The sequence below is a fragment of the Rattus norvegicus genome, chromosome 5 (assembly GCF_036323735.1).
Source record: "Rattus norvegicus strain BN/NHsdMcwi chromosome 5, GRCr8, whole genome shotgun sequence".
Taxonomy (NCBI): domain Eukaryota; kingdom Metazoa; phylum Chordata; class Mammalia; order Rodentia; family Muridae; genus Rattus; species Rattus norvegicus.
The window spans coordinates 154,497,950-154,514,341 of NC_086023.1; the positions used below are offsets into that span (position 1 = coordinate 154,497,950).

General features: G+C 53.4%; 1 protein-coding gene across 15 annotated transcripts in view; it reads right to left on the reverse strand.

Moving 5' to 3' along the window:
* Nucleotides 1-2,002: 2,002 nt before the first annotated feature.
* Zbtb40 (zinc finger and BTB domain containing 40) overlaps nucleotides 2,003-16,392 on the reverse strand; it is a 69,439-nt gene continuing 55,049 nt past the window's right edge. For 9 of the 15 annotated variants that reach the window (XM_039110414.2, XM_039110417.2, XM_039110411.2 and 6 more), the window contains 7 exons: nucleotides 15,831-16,037; nucleotides 13,000-13,164; nucleotides 11,272-11,489; nucleotides 10,219-10,381; nucleotides 9,532-9,618; nucleotides 7,064-7,290; nucleotides 2,003-5,532 (listed from right to left, as the gene is read on the reverse strand). In XM_039110414.2, the coding sequence (XP_038966342.1) occupies nucleotides 5,338-5,532; nucleotides 7,064-7,290; nucleotides 9,532-9,618; nucleotides 10,219-10,381; nucleotides 11,272-11,489; nucleotides 13,000-13,164; nucleotides 15,831-16,037 (1,262 nt within the window). In that variant the 3' untranslated portion in view covers nucleotides 2,003-5,337. The other 6 variants (XM_006239232.5, NM_001191871.1, XM_063288074.1 and 3 more) reach the window with 6 other exon arrangements.

The window sequence follows — 16,392 nt, forward strand, 5'->3', positions numbered from 1 at the left end:
GCACAGCCCTCTTCCTGCTCAATGCAGTGTGCCTGGGCTGGGATCCATCTCCAGGAGCAAGCGCCCACCACCTAAGCACCCAGTGACCAGTTCTGTAGAGGGGACACAGTTGAGATGGGATCTATGCTCTGACAGCACTTGGTGGGGACCATGGAGCACAGAGTCAGAGAAAAGGGAAGCTTGGTGTCTACACACATCCTAGATGCCTCTTCTCAGAGAAACCCAAGCCATAGAGAAGGTAGCCCCAGTAATTACTTTCTCCCATTTCCTTGTGTATGTGTGCACACATGCATGTGTGTATGCCCTTGTATGTATGCACATGCATGTCTGTGTGCATGTGTTTTGAGACAAGGTCTCACTATATACCTGGTTGGCCTTGAACTCAGAGATGCTCCTGAGTGCTGGGAGTGTGCTACTTTACCTTAACCTATATTAATTTTATATTATTTTTTTTCCTTTTCTTTTTTTCGGAGCTGGGACCGAACCCAGGGCCTTGCGCTTGCTAGGCAAGCGCTCTACCACTGAGCTAAATCCCCAACCCCTTAATTTTATATTATTATTATTAGCCCCTGGGGTCTTGCCAAGTAGCCAAGGCTAATCACCAACTTGCTCTGTGGTCCGGCCTGTGTGTAAATCTGCAGTGTAGTGAGTACATGTGGACTTTAACTTACAATCTACCTGTTTCTTGCTCAGGAAAGCTGGGATTATAAGGCTCCTGTCATCACACTAGACTGTGGTTCTTTTTCCTGCCCAAACACATCCGCAATCGTAGGCTCACAGAGATTGCAACAGTGAACGTAACCGCACTCACTAGACTTGGTCTCATGCCTTTGCTTTGGTTGTGCTGCTGAGGACTCCACAGGCCCGTGTGTCCTAGGAAGGCTGTGGGCTCACTGCAGGGCAGCTTAGAGGTGCTGTCCTCAGCCCTGCAATCCTTCTTGGCCCTGGCTCATCTCCTGGGCCCCTTGAACCTATCATAAACATTAACAGCCATCATTTAGGAAGCCTCTGCACTGTCAGGTGCTTAAAAATGTTAATAACTTTGCACATCACTCTTAGGAAAGGCTTGTCCAAGGTGACTTTCTCAGTAAGGGGTGGGAGAGCTCCCCCTTCCTTCCCTTCTGTCTCTGCTGCTCTGCCTCTCAGCCAGCTACCCTCATCCATGTAGGAGACTGCTGGCTCACCAGGGATCCCTCAGCCCAATTTCTACCTCTACTCAAACCACCCCGGGCCAGCCCTCTCTATATTCCCCTTCCACCAGGGCCCAAGGACATGCTTCAGTTAGATCTCAGGGCGCAGACACTCAAGACCCAGATGAGACCTGAGAGCTCCAGCGTCTGAGGAACCTCTCATGGACAGAAGGGTGTCAGTAGGCTCTGGATATACCCATGTTTGTACCCAAGACTGTTTCAGAAGTGCGTGCAGAGCCTCCCCAGGACCTACCTTCTGAGCCGTGGGGCTCAGCTCACAATCGTAACAGGCCTCCCCTGAACTCTGGTCCTCCTCGCACCTCTTCTTCCTTGTCAGCTGCCAGTAATGTGACATCTTCGGCTCTGCTTTTTCAGTTATTTACTGCGCACTTGGTGCTTCAGGAGCCGCTAACGAAATGAAAAGCGATGGGTGTTGTAAGGGGTGCCAAGGGGGAGACGAGGGGGAATGCTCCTTCTATCAGAGGACACAGGAGGCTGGCCTGTGCGTAAACCTGCAGTGTAGTGAGTAAATGTGGACTTTAACTTGTTCCCCAGCCCTAAGAGTAGCCACCATCTCCCTTCTTACTGCTGGAAGCTCAGGAAGGAGCTGAGCAGGTGTCCCCTAGGGCCCCAGGTAGGACAGTGAAGGACAACTCAGGTGGTCAGAGTGCTCTGAAGTGTGATCCACACTGCTCCTCTGGAAGGAAGCCTTAGATGGAACAACCTGACTGGTTGGTGCATGCGCAGGGCTCCTGGGATGCCAAGCCCTTTGCCCAGAACCAAGGAGGATCAAAATCACCAGTCTCCTGCAGTACACAAACCACAACTGCTTCCAAAGCAGACTTTATTTCTAGCCACAGTGCATGTTGAGCAGTTCTAGTTTGCAATCCAGTTCACACATCTCCTGGGGCTGGCTGTCTTGGCCATGGTGGAAACAAGCACCAGCAGCCTTGCTCAGGGAAACCACGGCCAGCCTCACCGTTTGGAGACGATGTAAACTTGCTCATGGAATGATTTCCTCAACAACACCATCGGTCCGCAAAGAACTCACCACTCCCCTCTTCTCTAGAGGCCCAGTTAGACTGAGTAAGTTTGAGGTCCGTAGTTTTTAGCGTAGTTCTCAGTGCCCCCAAGGTTTCCACAGCAACAAAACTGTGAACCTGCCTTTGACCCCCTCAGCCCTAAGTCATTTACTCCCAATCCCTTCTGAGTGTCATCTGCTGGGACACACAGGACCCAGAACAAAGCTGGGATGGGAGAGGCTGACTGGAGCAAACCAGTGTCATCTCCACCACTGGCCGACTTTCCAGCTCCGAAAGGCACTGCTGTTCCCAACGAGCGCACGCTAAGTGGGCCTTAGTGCTCCGTCCTGTCAGCTCAGGTTCCCAGGCACAAGAAATGTAAAGGCCCACCCTCCTGTCCCCAGGACACAGAGCTCTTTCCCCTCATTTGGCATCTGTCTGCCCCTCATCCCAGCCCTAACCATCAGTGCTCAGGGACAAGGCTGAGGCCTCTCCTGTGGTCAGCATGGGCCAGTACAACACACAGGCCCAGAACTCACATCACAGGCTTGGGTACGGACTGAGCTCAAAGCTTTTCCGACGTACAGCTTAGAAGACAGAAGAGTCCAGTCTTGTAAAACACCCGAGAAAGACCTTTATCTGCCGCGCTGGCCTAGGTTCTGCTCGTGCATTGACAGCAGGTCTCTCCTGCTGACAGTAGGACAGCAGCTCTCTCCTGCTGACAGTAGGCTGCTCTTCAGTCACCAGTTTGCTGTCCTTACACCAGTGATGGGCCAACTGGACTCCAGCTTGGCATCTGCCTTCCCCTCTTTGGTGGCTGAGTTGGGGTCCCACTGCTCAAATACACAAGTTCCAAGGGACCCACAGACTGCTGGAGCTGCTGCCCAAGGGCTAGGCAGGCAGTATTCAAGAAGATGAGGCAAATGGAACCACATTTCCATTGCAAAAGCAATGTGGACTAAGGAGGCCCATGTGGCTGTTCTCTGGGGCAGTAGGTGGAGACTTTCACCTTCTTCAGAGCCACTGTAAAAAGTCAGCAGCTGGGGCAGAGGTCACACGTCACCAGCACAGAACTCGTGGAAGACAGGAGTTCTCCATACTCCACACCCAGCACTGCTGTGCCTCCAGCCGTGTGTATTCCAGAGCTGGGCATCCAAGGAAGGGCAGCAAGCCTACCTGCCCAAGGCTCTCTGTAGTGAACCATGTCTGCTGACTGCACATACGTGCACACCACCCAGGTCCCAGGAAAACGGAGACTGTTTCTCAGGCTGGAAAGGGCCTGACATTCAGGCTTCTAACTTACAGCTCTTTATATTTAAAAATGGACTTTCTCACACAGGACCTCTGCAAGGTTTGCCTGTCACCAGGAAGAGACTTTTTGGTGACACTCACTACACAGTTCCTAAGTCCTCCACAGCCTGTGACGTGCTGTTCCTGACAGGGCCTGGACACATGTGCCCCTCCGCTGTCTTTTAGTGGGTTACTTGACGCAGATGGACTGAGGAACTGTTACACCACTTAGAGATCAAGAGCTCCCCTGGTCGGCTGGCACAGGTCTGAAAGCCAGCAGGCTAGGACTGCAGTGGAGAAACCAGGGAGGTGAAGTTTTGATGCTTGAGCACCATCTTCTGGTCAGTGTTTGGTTTCTGAGGCTGACACGTTTGAAAAACATTGACTTTTAGAAAGGGAGGATTCCCTAGCTGGTAAGTTCAAACGATTTGCATCTGGAATGAGGAGGGCAGGGTTGACAGGAGAGGCTGGCCAGAGCTGGTGTCCAGCTTAGACACTCACCAGTACTGCCTGTGCCAAGCTGAGGCCAAAGGGCAGCAGCCCTTAGACACTGCTGTGGGTTACGCTGCTACTTTGTGTCCTCCTGTGAGGCAGCTGAGGGATGGGGGCAATGCACCTTCACCATGGCCACACTGGACCCACATCTCTGCACAAGCTCATGTGAGCTGCACCTGGCAGGAAGCTGTGGGCTTATCTTATAGCAGGTGGCTAAAGGTGAGTACCAAATCAGGGTGTTCCCACTGTAGGGAGTCAGCCACACAGGTGACAGGGAGCCGGGCCAGATGGGCAAATACTGTGATAACCCACTCCTCTCTTCAGGCTTCTAGAAAGGTAAGATAAATGCAAGCCCTTCTCTCTAAGCAGCAGGAACCAACATCCATCTAATTGCCCTTCCAACCGGATTCCACAAGCCATCAATTACAGACCGCACGTCAGGAACTAAGGATGAGAGGCTCTGCGACACTCAGACTTGAAAGAAGCATGGTGCTGCAGTAAGTATGCAGCCTGGGGATCCCAGAGAGCAGGCCATGCACCAGACATGCAGGCCAGTGACAGGAGAAGCAGAGGCCACCTCAGATGCTGCTAATCCATCACATGCAGGCACAGGCCTGCCCCCACAAGCTGGTTCATTAGGCTATCACACGGTACAGAGGAAGTCAGCAAGAGGTCTCCGGGCTGAGGCAGTTCAGCCTTGATTAGCAGATGTGGAAGGCCTGAAGCTCACAGGGAGGCTCTGATGAACACCCAGGAAGGCAGAGGCAGCTGGGTGACCTCACAGGAAGCGGCCCCCCAGTGGCAATGCTCAAAGCTTTGTTTTGAGAAAGACAGAGCAGGGAGGATTGGGGAAGCCAATGGAGACCTGCACTGTTAACGCGTGTTTTACAGCCTCCAAAGGGAACCCGAGCTGGGGCAGGGGTGGAGGGAGGACAGCTGCCACGCTGGGGTCCCTGGAGGCTGTGTGGGTGCTTTACTGGCAGAGGCACTGGTGGTGTCTGTGGCCCCCTGTTGGCTCAGACTCAGGTAACTGCCCTGCTCCTGAGGGCGGCCAGCATGCTGTATCTCCTTGGTCACCCTGGATTCCCTCAGACTCTGACTCCAGAAGCCAGACTTCCCTGGGGTGGGGGAATGCAGGCCTGGAGGACTGAGGCTCTCTGCCACGAAGGGCAGTAGTGCTGGCACCAGTGTGGTTAGCTCAGACACTGGATCCCAGGAAAATGACAAAGCCTCTGTCTTCCCCGTGAGAGCACCAGGGTGGAGCTTAGCTAAGCAGCAGAGGTAGGCCGTGGGCATCCGTGCTGGTCCAACACAGGCTCCTCTACTGAAGGAGCAGCCACTCACTTGGCTTCACCACAGATCAAAGTGACAGTACCATCCAGCAAATCCTCCACCGTCACTGCCACAAGCTCAGAGCTGTTCTGGGAGGTCTGTGGGTCTGGCAAGGTCACAAACACCTGTGAGCCAGCAAGCTGCGTCTCCTCCAACGTGATCACCTGCTCGGCCGGGGCTGCTGGCTCTGGAGCTTGGATCACCTGAAGGAAAAGACAGGAAGGCTGCTCTGGGCAGTGTCCATAGTGAGCTACCCAGAATTTACATGGCTTCCGTCTCATGCTGTAATGATGATATTTATGTTTTCACCTGAGGAGAGCAATTACTTACACCTAATGGGAAGAGGGAAGCTTCATACACCAGCGATGCAAAAGAGAGGCAGGCAGACAATTTAAATAACTCTGTGCACTAAATTGCTATAATTTTGCTCGGTATGCCACCTCAGGGTGCGTGGACTCTATGATTACACTTCAGTGAACAGCGGCTTCCCCTGTGTCAGGGATGCAGAGTGAGTGCTGTGCAGGAGGACCAAGGGAACAGGAGTGGTCTACCCCGAGCTTGCGCCCTGAGGCTGAAAGCCTTCTTGGTGCGAATGTGGCTCAACCGAATGTGGCTCAACCGTGGCTTCTCCCACTCACTTCATTCGCATGCCTCAGTGGCTAGGGGGTGAGATGGAGGCGCCTGTCTCCTCCACATGATGGACCACAGCTGCTCCTCAAAACCTGCACACCCTGTTAACAGTGGCTTTCTCAGCTCTCCTGTGCTTCCTGATGCACCTCTGAGCCGATACGGCTTGATGTATTGATGTGTTTATGGCAGTGTCTTAATGCAAAAGGCACAGCCCCCTGGCTCCTGAGGACCAGCCGGGATGCAGACCAAGCGCTGGGGAGGAAAGTACGTTCAGCCCTGTGGCGCTGAGGGCTAACTGGTGAGTTAGGTACTTGGCACAGTGTTACTGCTGTAAACACAACTACAAACTGCCTTTCTTCCCCTGGAGGATGGAGGCCTCGCCCACCCACAAGGCACCTTGTCTAGAAGCTGTTTCCAGACAAGCCGAAAGCAGAGAAGCCCTAGGTCGGGTGGCAGCAGAGCCAGAGTGGCTTACACCTGATTGGTGTGACAGCTGGACAGACAGACCTCCACTGGTCAACAAGCCCACCCAACTCTCTAGGAACAACTGACAGTTGCTGGTTTCTTGTCCTTTCTGCTGCCTGTGGCGAAGATGAGAACGTGGAAGGCAGAAGGACAGGCTGGCTCCAACCTGGCCTTCCAGAGGCAGCTTCTCAACAATTAAGTGAAGGCACCGGCGTGGGCAGATGTGTATCCAGCCATCTGCAGTGGACTTCGGCTGAGTCACTTGTGCCGATGCCACTGTTCTCTTAACAGTGGACAGCCTGTGGATGGGACTACATTTCTCCTGTCCAAGAAGCACTTTTTTCTGTTAGTCTTGCCCAACAAAGTACAGCCATCCTTCCCCAGGGGCACCCCTCCACATTCCACATGCTCCTCAGAGAATGTGTGAGCTGGAAGGAGAAACTGGTGCTCTGTTTTGTCAAATTCCTGTTCCAGGTTCTGTCTAGCTAGGGGCCACCAACAGACTAGAGTTTCCTGTTGCCTAGAGTCTCTACCATCAGGAGAGCCCACAGAACAGGACTGGATCTTGGGACCAAGGGCCCTAGCAAAGCCCCAGAAACTTGTGCTCAAATCCTGTGCATCCAATGACCCCAGACTCACCTGCACCATGCGAGAGGCAGCTGCCTGGGTCTCAGTGCCTGTCACCTTTGGGTGCTCAGACTCCAAGTGGCCATCAAGCTGGGCCTGGGAGGTGAAGAGCTCGCCACAGAGCTCACAGGGGAAGGTGCTTTCTGACTGCTTGAAGTGCTCTGTGGTGACGTGGTGCTGCAGTGCTCCAGGGAAGCGGAAAGTGGCTGCACAGTACAAGCACCGGAATGGCTGTGACCCTGAAGGAGGCAGGAGACATCATTTGGCTGTAGAGGAATGGTGGCCCAGAGCCACCAGAGGGGAGGCAGAGGCAGGCACAGTGAGGATGAGGAAGCAGAGGCAGGGGGCATGAGGCTCACACTCTCCGCTCCCCATTATGAAGCAGCAGCTACAGAGCAGGCTGGGGGCCCTCTGGCCACAGTGCCATTTGCAGTGGATTACGTCTGAATCACCTGTGCTGATGCCCGCTGTTCACTCAACAGCAGACACCATTTCTTCTGTCCGAGAAGCACTTTCTTTCATGTTGGAAATTGAACTTGCTAGGCAAGCAACCTACCACTGAGCTATATTGTTGGCCTCAAGGACACCTTTTTTTTTTTTTTTTTAAGAAGCACTTCTTAGGACTTCTGAATGGAATCAGTGGCACCCCACGGCTGCAGGCTAGACTGCAATCAGGAGCCATTAGCAACAACTGTGGATGCACAAACATCAAGGCTTGCAGGTCTGAGTCTATGGCTTAGGAGAACATCTCTAGACAGGATGGGGCACACTTTTCACCTCCCAGGGTTTGTGTGGTCTAAGAGGGAGAAGGCAAGTGAAGCACTGGCTATGTTCCAAGACTGGGCACCAAAAGCGGCCCAGTTTTATAAGGTGCTCAGGAGACTAAACCAATGGCTTCCTGTGCTCGGATGGAAGCCTACAGCGTGTGCTGTATGTACTGACGCTCCGATGGGAAGGTAACACTGAAACAGACCAAAGGCTCCTCCGTGAAGCTCAAGTCTTCCTTAATTTGTTTCCTGTTTTCCTTTTTGTACAAGTACTTGAGTAGGTAATATGATAACATCAGTATCAATAAGACTAAATGTGTAGAAACTACAAATACTACAGACTCTCAGCTGGCAGCCCCCTGCCCCTCCCTTCCTGTGGCTCTTTAAAAATGGTTCCATTCCACACAGCCCAGGTGAGGAGCAAACCTGAGAAGAGCGGAGCCATGGAGCCTCGGCAAGGAGAGAGCGCGAGACAACCACCAGTCTGGCACCAGGAGACCTGGACAAGGAGGTAGCCTAAGATGCCCCCAGTGGGCAGACCACGCCCAAAATGACCCTTGTCGGGTGCCATAATGCATAAGCAGAGCGCAGCACTCCTGAGACGACCCCAGACACTCAGAGACCGCAGGGGTCACTAGGAAGAGCAAGTAAGTGGTGGAGAAGTGAAGAGAAAGAGAAGCAGATGTGGGCCCAGTGAAGGGGCAGAATTGAGACTGAGGGGAGTGAGGAACAGCCTGATGGGAGCAGCTGGTGATGCCACATGGAACAATGGGGTCCTGGCCTGTGCTGCCACCAGGGGCCATGTCTGGGTCCATGGCCCTGCAGCAGCAGGGCTCGGTCACCATCAAAGGCCAGGCAGATGCTCCTGGTCTGGGCTGCTGCCCAGGGATATGCTGATGTCTGAGGGCTGTGCAGAACTAGCCCTACCCCTTGCCTGGGCATTATGAGAGAGCTGGGGTCATGAGAACAGGGGAGCTGACCCCGCCCCTAGCCAATTGCAGTGCTCAGACAGTGGCCTGCACAACAGCCAGGAAGCACAGTATCGTTGGGTGAGCCCACCCTGAGGGCATAAGTGTGGGAGAGCTGGCCGTGCCACTCATTTCCCATACCCCGCCCCCATCCCTCACATGGCCAGAAGAGCTGGCGAAGGAAAGCTAGTGGCCAGACCCAGGGCTTTGAGGAGTGCACGAAGGGGCTGGACTTACAGATCCAAAACTATAGGATCTCCATGACAGGGAAACAACAGCATATCCTAGAGGAGTCCCAGTGAGATCCAGCATTGATAGAGGCCTCAGAAGTGTGGGAAAAGGGTCTACTGTGGGACACACTGTGATATACCACAGCTTCCACAAGATTATTTTTCTATGGTGGGGGAGGTTGTGAGGGTGGAAGGGCAGGTACCAGGGGACAGGGAGATAAGTGGGATTGGGACGAATAAAGTGCCGTTCCCAAAGAACCAATAAAAAGTCAAACAAAGGTTCAATTCCTATTGATAGAAGCATTAGTAGTGGTGGCCCTGGCTCTCATACAGAGATGCCTGGCTGCGTACAGGGCCAGGTCTGAGGCCTCCTGAAAGCCTGGTACTGATGCGCCGACTTCCGGATGAAATGGAAGACAGGCCAGTAAAGGGACTCAGGCTGCGCTGTACGGCTGTGAACGGTGGAACCAGGACTCACAGCCACTGTCGGCTCGGGCATGCTGGGGGCTACTGACCTGAATGCTGACATTTGACGTGAACCTGCAGCAGAGCTGGTGTGGGGAAGAGCTCCTTACACTGGCCACACTCATGGAACTTCAGATCTGTGAGGGCGAGAGGACAAAAGGGTGGCTCGGCCGCAGCTGGAGGGGCCAGGGAGGGCGAGCACCCTCGCCCCACACAGCATCTGCCCAGTTAGGAGCCTGTGTCCGGAGAAATCTGGGTAGCCTACTGGTAAGGAGTAATGCCGTGGCCCAGACTGTGGATGCAAAAGGGGGTGTGAAACTCAGGCGACAGCACACAGAGTGCTTGGTTGGTGCCCTGCACTTAGGAAATGCCCTGTGACTGACAGCCGCTGCGATTATCCCCAAATGTACCTGCAAGGGAGGTATTAATAACTTCTATTCTGAAGAGAAGAAAACAGACTGAGACGAGATGTCACTTGCCAAGGTCATGCAGCTGCTAAGTGCTGGAGCCAAGATTCCCACCTAGAACCAGCTGCCATGAAACCGACACCCTGCCTTTTCAGGTACTGGCTGGGTCTCCTGAGGGCTCTATGCTAAGGGGTCTGAGGACGTAAACTGCTGCTCCTGATGGGCAGCTGTGGCCTCCTCTGGTGTGCTAGGGAAAAGCAGAGGCAATCAGCATAGTGCCTGGGCGGAGGACAGGGAGTCCCTCCACCCTCAGCTGCACCCTCGTGTCACCTGCGTGCTCTGTTTTGATGTGCTTCTTGTGCTCGATGGTGTTGGAAAAGGTCTTGTCACAGGAGCTGCACTGCAGTGATGAGAACTTGGGTGACCGATGGTTCTGAGCAGCGAACACATCTGGGTGGTGTGTCCGGTTGTGGTACCATAGACCTGACAATTGCTGTAAGGTATTTGGCGAATGTTAGGCCCTAGAAAGTTTTAGTAACAAGAAACAGTTCTGAGACGAGTTCGTGGATCCAGAATCAGGGAGTGCTGGAGGCTAGAGTTAGTGGGGAAGCCCCTCACGCAAGCTTAGGAGGAGATGTAAAGATCTTCCTGGTAAGGCAGATTGCCATACAGGGGAGTTAGGGGACTGGCCTAGGGCCACAGTAGCAAAAGGCCAGACTAGGACCAAGGCCTGGCCTGACTAGAGCATATGTGTTCTGCGCAGGAAGCTGAATCTCAGTGCTGCTGAGCCCTAGGGTGTGGAAGTTCTGCCCGGACAGAGCCTGAAGCTGCATCCCTCTCTGCCCCAGCTCTAGAAGTGCACTGGGAGCATCGCTCTACAAGTCGGCAGTCTCCTAGGGATCACACCCAGTCTTACGGCATGAGGCCTGGCCTGGCACAGAACTAGCCCTCCTCCTTTTCTAAATGAGTGGATGCCCTGCCTATACCTCTGTCATAAATGTGGGATGTTGTTCTCTAGGACCAGCTTCTGACAAGCATGGCTTACTTCTGGACCTCCGTGTTGGTTCACTTTAACTTTAACTACACACTGATCTCCACAGTAAAACCCACACTCTTCCCTGAGAGACAGACAGCAAGCAGCGACCATTCTGAGCAGCAACCCTGGGTGTGCTTTCAAATCCCCCTCCACTCCCCTGTGCTCTTCAGGCCTGGAGTCAGCTGTCCATAGAGTGCCAGCACTGAAGGAGAAAACCAACATTCGCACCACAATGATGCTGGAACCTTCTGCTAATGAACACTTCCTGTCTGCTGGGGAAGACAGGCCTCCACAGCCAATGGGGAGTGGGCAGGGATGGGCTCTGGGCTCCTGATGGCCAGGCTCACCTGATAGGCCTTGTTGCAGATCCCACAGCTAAAGGGCTTCCCTCCAACGTGGGTCACCATGTGCCGCTCCAGCATGGAAGGAGCACTGAAGATCTTCCCACATGTGGGGCAGGGGTGGTACTCCTTGGAGTGCACGTCGTGGATGTGCTTCCGGTGATCCTGCAGTGTGGAGAAGCTCATCCTGCATTTCTTGCAATCATAAGGATCTTCTATGTCTGCTTCCAGGCAGGGCATGGGGGTGGGGCAGAGGGAGACAACAGACAGCAGCAGTCAGTGACACACCCCACCTCACAGCAAGATGGAAGGCTGTTCAGACTTCTTGTGGGCCAGAGACCAAGGACCCCAAGTCAATGGGGCAATGATGTCGCCCTACTCCCTATGCCCAGGGAGGCAGGGCTCCTCCAGGCCTCTGGACTCACCATCTCCACGGCATCAAACTGCTCACCCCACCCCCACCCCCACCCACTTCCTGTCTTACACATCACACTCTGCTCCTCCTGTGTGCAGTGACATGTCTGGATCTTCCGTTTCCCCACAGACCCTCTGGAGTGTCACCGCTGTCTCCTGCCAGTGGCAGCAGGAGAACATTTCTTTGGCCCTCACTTGAGACCCAAGAGTAAAGCCTTTGCAGAGGTCCCTGGTGAATACTGGGCAGGCGTTCAGGAACCGTGTGTGTTGGCTCTCACAGCCCAGTGGATGAGGAGGCTCTAGTGTGAGTCTTATTTTAAGGTTAGAAAAATCAAGAGAGCAGCCAACATCTCATTGGGATTCCTGGGAAGAGGTCTCACATATACACCCATGGCCATGCCGATTCCTCAGTGGGCCCTCGGAAATAAGAACTACTACTGATGGGTACACTTCTGCCATCTAGATGACAGAAAACCCCAGTCTTTTTCTTAAAGCAACTTACAGCAAAATATTTTGATGATAAAGTCATTTGCCCATAACAAGGGTCCAAAGCATAAACCCGTGTGTGTATAGTAACCGCTGACTTAGGAATCCTGCTCAGCGGCCGCCTCCAGAAACACTGGCTAGTTTCCCCTGGAAATCCCAGGTCCACAGTCTTTTAAGACACTTTGATACAGTTTCTACTGGCCACACTGTGCTCAGGTGAAAGTGGGGCTTGGACGCTGGGCTTGTGTGAATGGTGCACTCTAGGGTGTGAGAGATTAAGTCTGAAGAGTAAGTGTTCCCCCCCTTTTGATAGTCCTACTGCTGGGGAAAGAAGAAGAATGTCGCCCATTTCCCGAGGTTGAGAAGACATCAGACACTGGCACTGGGTCAGAGCCAAACCCCACTTATCTAGAGGTCCACAGTGGCAGGAGTAGACAGTCTTGCTAACTCCTTGAGGACATGACCTGGGAGTCCTCTCACATGTTGAATACACAGGCGCTCAGGCAAAGTCTTTGCTGGGTGACTGACAAGAGCTGTAGACACGTTTACAGAGAGCATACATTAACACTGTGCCCACAGCTAAAAACTGGCATGAGAAAGAAAGTGGAAGCAGGGGGATGGGAGCAAGGCACGTGGTATGCAAGAAACAAATGCTCGGAGGGTGACGTTTGGTACTGAACAGGGATTCTTCTTAAGGGACTGAAGGACTGTGAGTTTCACAGAACTGGAAGCAGAGGGTCCCATTGGTGCAATGCTAACTCTGCTATGACCGGGATAGACCTCCTCAGTGCAAGTGTGGCCTGCGGTGCCTGACATGGCGGTTACAGTACGTACTGTGGAAGGTGTGCAGGTGGATGGAGAGGCCGTTGGCTTGCCGGAAGCCCTTTCCACAGTCCCTACAGACATACGGCTTGTCCCCCGTGTGGGTCCTCACATGCCGAGACAGCTCGATCGACTGGGCGAACACAGCATCACAGTACTGGCATGCGTACATTTTCCCTGCAAATGCACATGAGGGAGTGAACTCGGAAGGCACTCCTGCAAACAGAGCCAACTCGAAAGCACACACCAGAGAAATGTCACTGGCAGGTGACATTACCTCAGGCAATGTGGGGTAAGTCTGAGGTACTTCATCAAACGCACATTCCTCACAAGCACAGCCTATCACACTGTAGGTGAGCACAACTGGGTGGGAACAAAGCTCCTGTCTGTGAGAGAACCTGTCTGTTTATTAGGCTTCCACACAGAGGAAGACCCCCTCCATTTCCAGCAACAGAAAGGTCCTTCTGTCCAGAAATGTAACTTAGATCTTGCAAAACACAGTTTGTTCTCCTTGCAAAACAGTCTAGGCTATGAGACCCTGGCTCACGACAGAACAAAGCAAGGATAACCAAATACCTAGTGTGGCTTTCCATCATTATAGGATAAGCTAGGGAGTCTGAGGGGCAGAGCCTTGCATGGCCCACTGTAGTCAGTGCCCAGCCCAATTCCTGCACCTCCCATGTGCTTGAAAGCATGACTAGAGTTAGAGAACAGGGGATAAGGCAGCCTGGAGAACCAGCCTCTGCCACTGGGCCCCCAGCTCCCCCCAGGCCAGGAAGCTGCCACTGGGCAGGAGGGGCTCAAGACCAGCAAGCCCAATGCTAGGCCCCAGTCCAGCTAGAGCAGGTAGCCTCCTCCTTCTCATATTACGACCAGACTCTGAAGTAAGATTTGTACATGCGTGCACACACAGAACCTGTTACTGTCCCCTTATAAGTCACTGCTGTGGCTGAGTCAAATGCCTTGTGATGACAGACTGTGCTAGCCTATCCAGGTGGCTTAGAGGGAGGACAGAGTCCAAGGAGGAGGCCTGCAATAGGTGCAGAGGCCGGAGAGATGTGGCCCAGAGTCAAGGCAGTACCTAGAAGCTGCACAGGTCAAGAACTGAGTCTATCCCAGAGTCCCAAACTATGAATCCACCCCAGATGAAACCTTTAGCTTTTAGGACCCCTTTCAAAACAAGTTCTAACTCCCTGGTGGTAACATGTATTATTTTAAGTTATTGTTTTTGGTAATTCATGAGGACAGAAGAGAAAACCAAAGTTCTTTCCTTGGCTTCTAAGAAAACCCTGCAAGTCTTCACCTTTGACAGCCTAACTGAACACTGCCTCCTAACACAGTGCCTCATGATTCTGGTTCCAGCTCTCTGTGGTCCAAAGCTCACTGGTACTAAGGAGGGTATGGCCCTTCTTCCAGATGTCCCTCTGGCTGGACTGCTCCTCTCTCTGAGGGGATCCCTCATGGTGTGAACAGCACACCCAAGCCCCATTCTTTCTCATCGCTCCCCACTGTTAGTTTCTTCCATACAATGGCTCTCTCCATTTCTGTCACACGTTTGCTGTCCCTCTTCCCACTGAAATGTAAGTGCCACAGAGACAGGGCAAGCATGTTTCCAACCATCTGTCTGCAATAACACTCAGGAGAACCACTCAGTAAGTCTGTTTGTCGGTCTTTTCTTTAGGATTTTTGAGACAGGGAGGGTTTCTCTGTGTAGCCCTGGCTGTCCTGGAACTCGCTTGGTAGACCAGGCTGTCCTCTAACTCAGAGATCCGCTTGTCTCAGCCTTCCAAGTGCTGGGATTAAAGGCTTGTGCCACCACTGCCTGGCAAGCAAGTGTTTCTTGAGGGCCTTCTGTTGCCATTCACTGTTCTAAGTTCCTTGAGAGACTAGCAGCTCCGTCTTCCCAGAGCCTGCGGTCCACTGGGGCACTAACCAGGGGTGAATGAACCACACAGTGCAGATGCCTAGCACATGGTGCACATGTGGAGAAAAGTAAAGAAACAGGTGAGGGTGGTTTCCACTAAGGAGGCCAAAGAGCCGTCACAAGAAGGTGAGCCTGGAGCCGGGAAGAGGAGCAGAGTCTGAAGGGAGGAGCCCGAGAAAGGGAACAGCTCAGACGCCCTGAAGGAAGAGCCTGAGGCCTGACAAGGACCCAAGGCATGCAGATGAGCGTGAGTGAACAGGGTGGAGAGAGCAGGTGGCAGAGTGCAGTCAGGGCCTGAGCATGCTGGCCTGGCAGGCTGCAGGACTCACACTGCCACTGCAGATGAAAAGCCATCACGGTGTTGAGCAGGGGTGTGGCATGCTGAGGGTTTGCTTTAAAGTAAAGGGGACACTGAGACAGAGAGGCTGGGAGGCACTGAAACCACTCAGATGAGGCGGTGGAGGCACAGCTACCCGCACCCAGGAGCTCTTATCCAACGTTATTGCACTGGTCCCCACCATGTTCTCCTCCACCATCCTGGGATGCTTCCCTGGGATGATGCACTGACAGCAATCCACCTGTCTCTGCCCTGCCCCACCCCACCCCAGCCCTTAGGCCAGCAGTTACAGAGGCAGAAGGATTCCAGGCTAGTCAGCCAACACTCCGCATGGCCCCCCCAGAAGCACCCATCAGGCCTTTCTCCTGCTTCAACTCTAACCTAAGTGCAAACAATTGCCGGCTATACATAACTGATCACAAAGTCCTAACGCTGCTCCAGCCTGCTCTCCAGGAGCTTCAGGGGTGCTTTCTACAGCCTGTGCCAACAATGGTTACCTCTGCCTTTGCCTCCCTACCTAGGGTGCCTGCCTCACCAGTGCCCCCAGTGGCCCTCTGCAGGAAGAGGAAGGGTGTCCCTCACCTTCCGAGTGCTTCTTCTTGGTGTGGTAAGCCAGGGCCGAGGCCTGTGTGAAGGTCATGAGGCAGTGCTTGCACATGAACGGGCGGTCCCCGGTGTGGAGGCGCAGGTGGTTCTTTAGGGTAGAGTTGGCTGCAAACTTTGCCCCACATTCCTCACAGGAGAAAGGTTTCTCGTCGAAGTGCTCCGTCAGCTTGTGGTACTGCATGCCTAGGTAGGGGGACCAGGCCCAGAAGAAACACTGCAGTCAGCGTGAGGAACCCGGCAGGAGGATGCCCAAACAAGCTGCACTCGCCAGGCTCATGCTTCACCCATAGGAGGCCAGGCTACCCCAGCCCCAGCGTCCTGCCATGACACTCACATGCCACTGGTCCTGATTCCCAGTCATCTTAGCCTGGTTGAATCTGGCACAGAGATTTTTTTAGCCCATCTTCCCCATCAACCCTCTCTTAAAGAACTCTCCACTCACGAATGAGGAAACAAAGCTCATTTTTTAAGTTTCATTAGGTTACCTGACATCTGGGGCAAGGCAAACCGATTCTGATGTAACGCCCTGGGGTTTCCA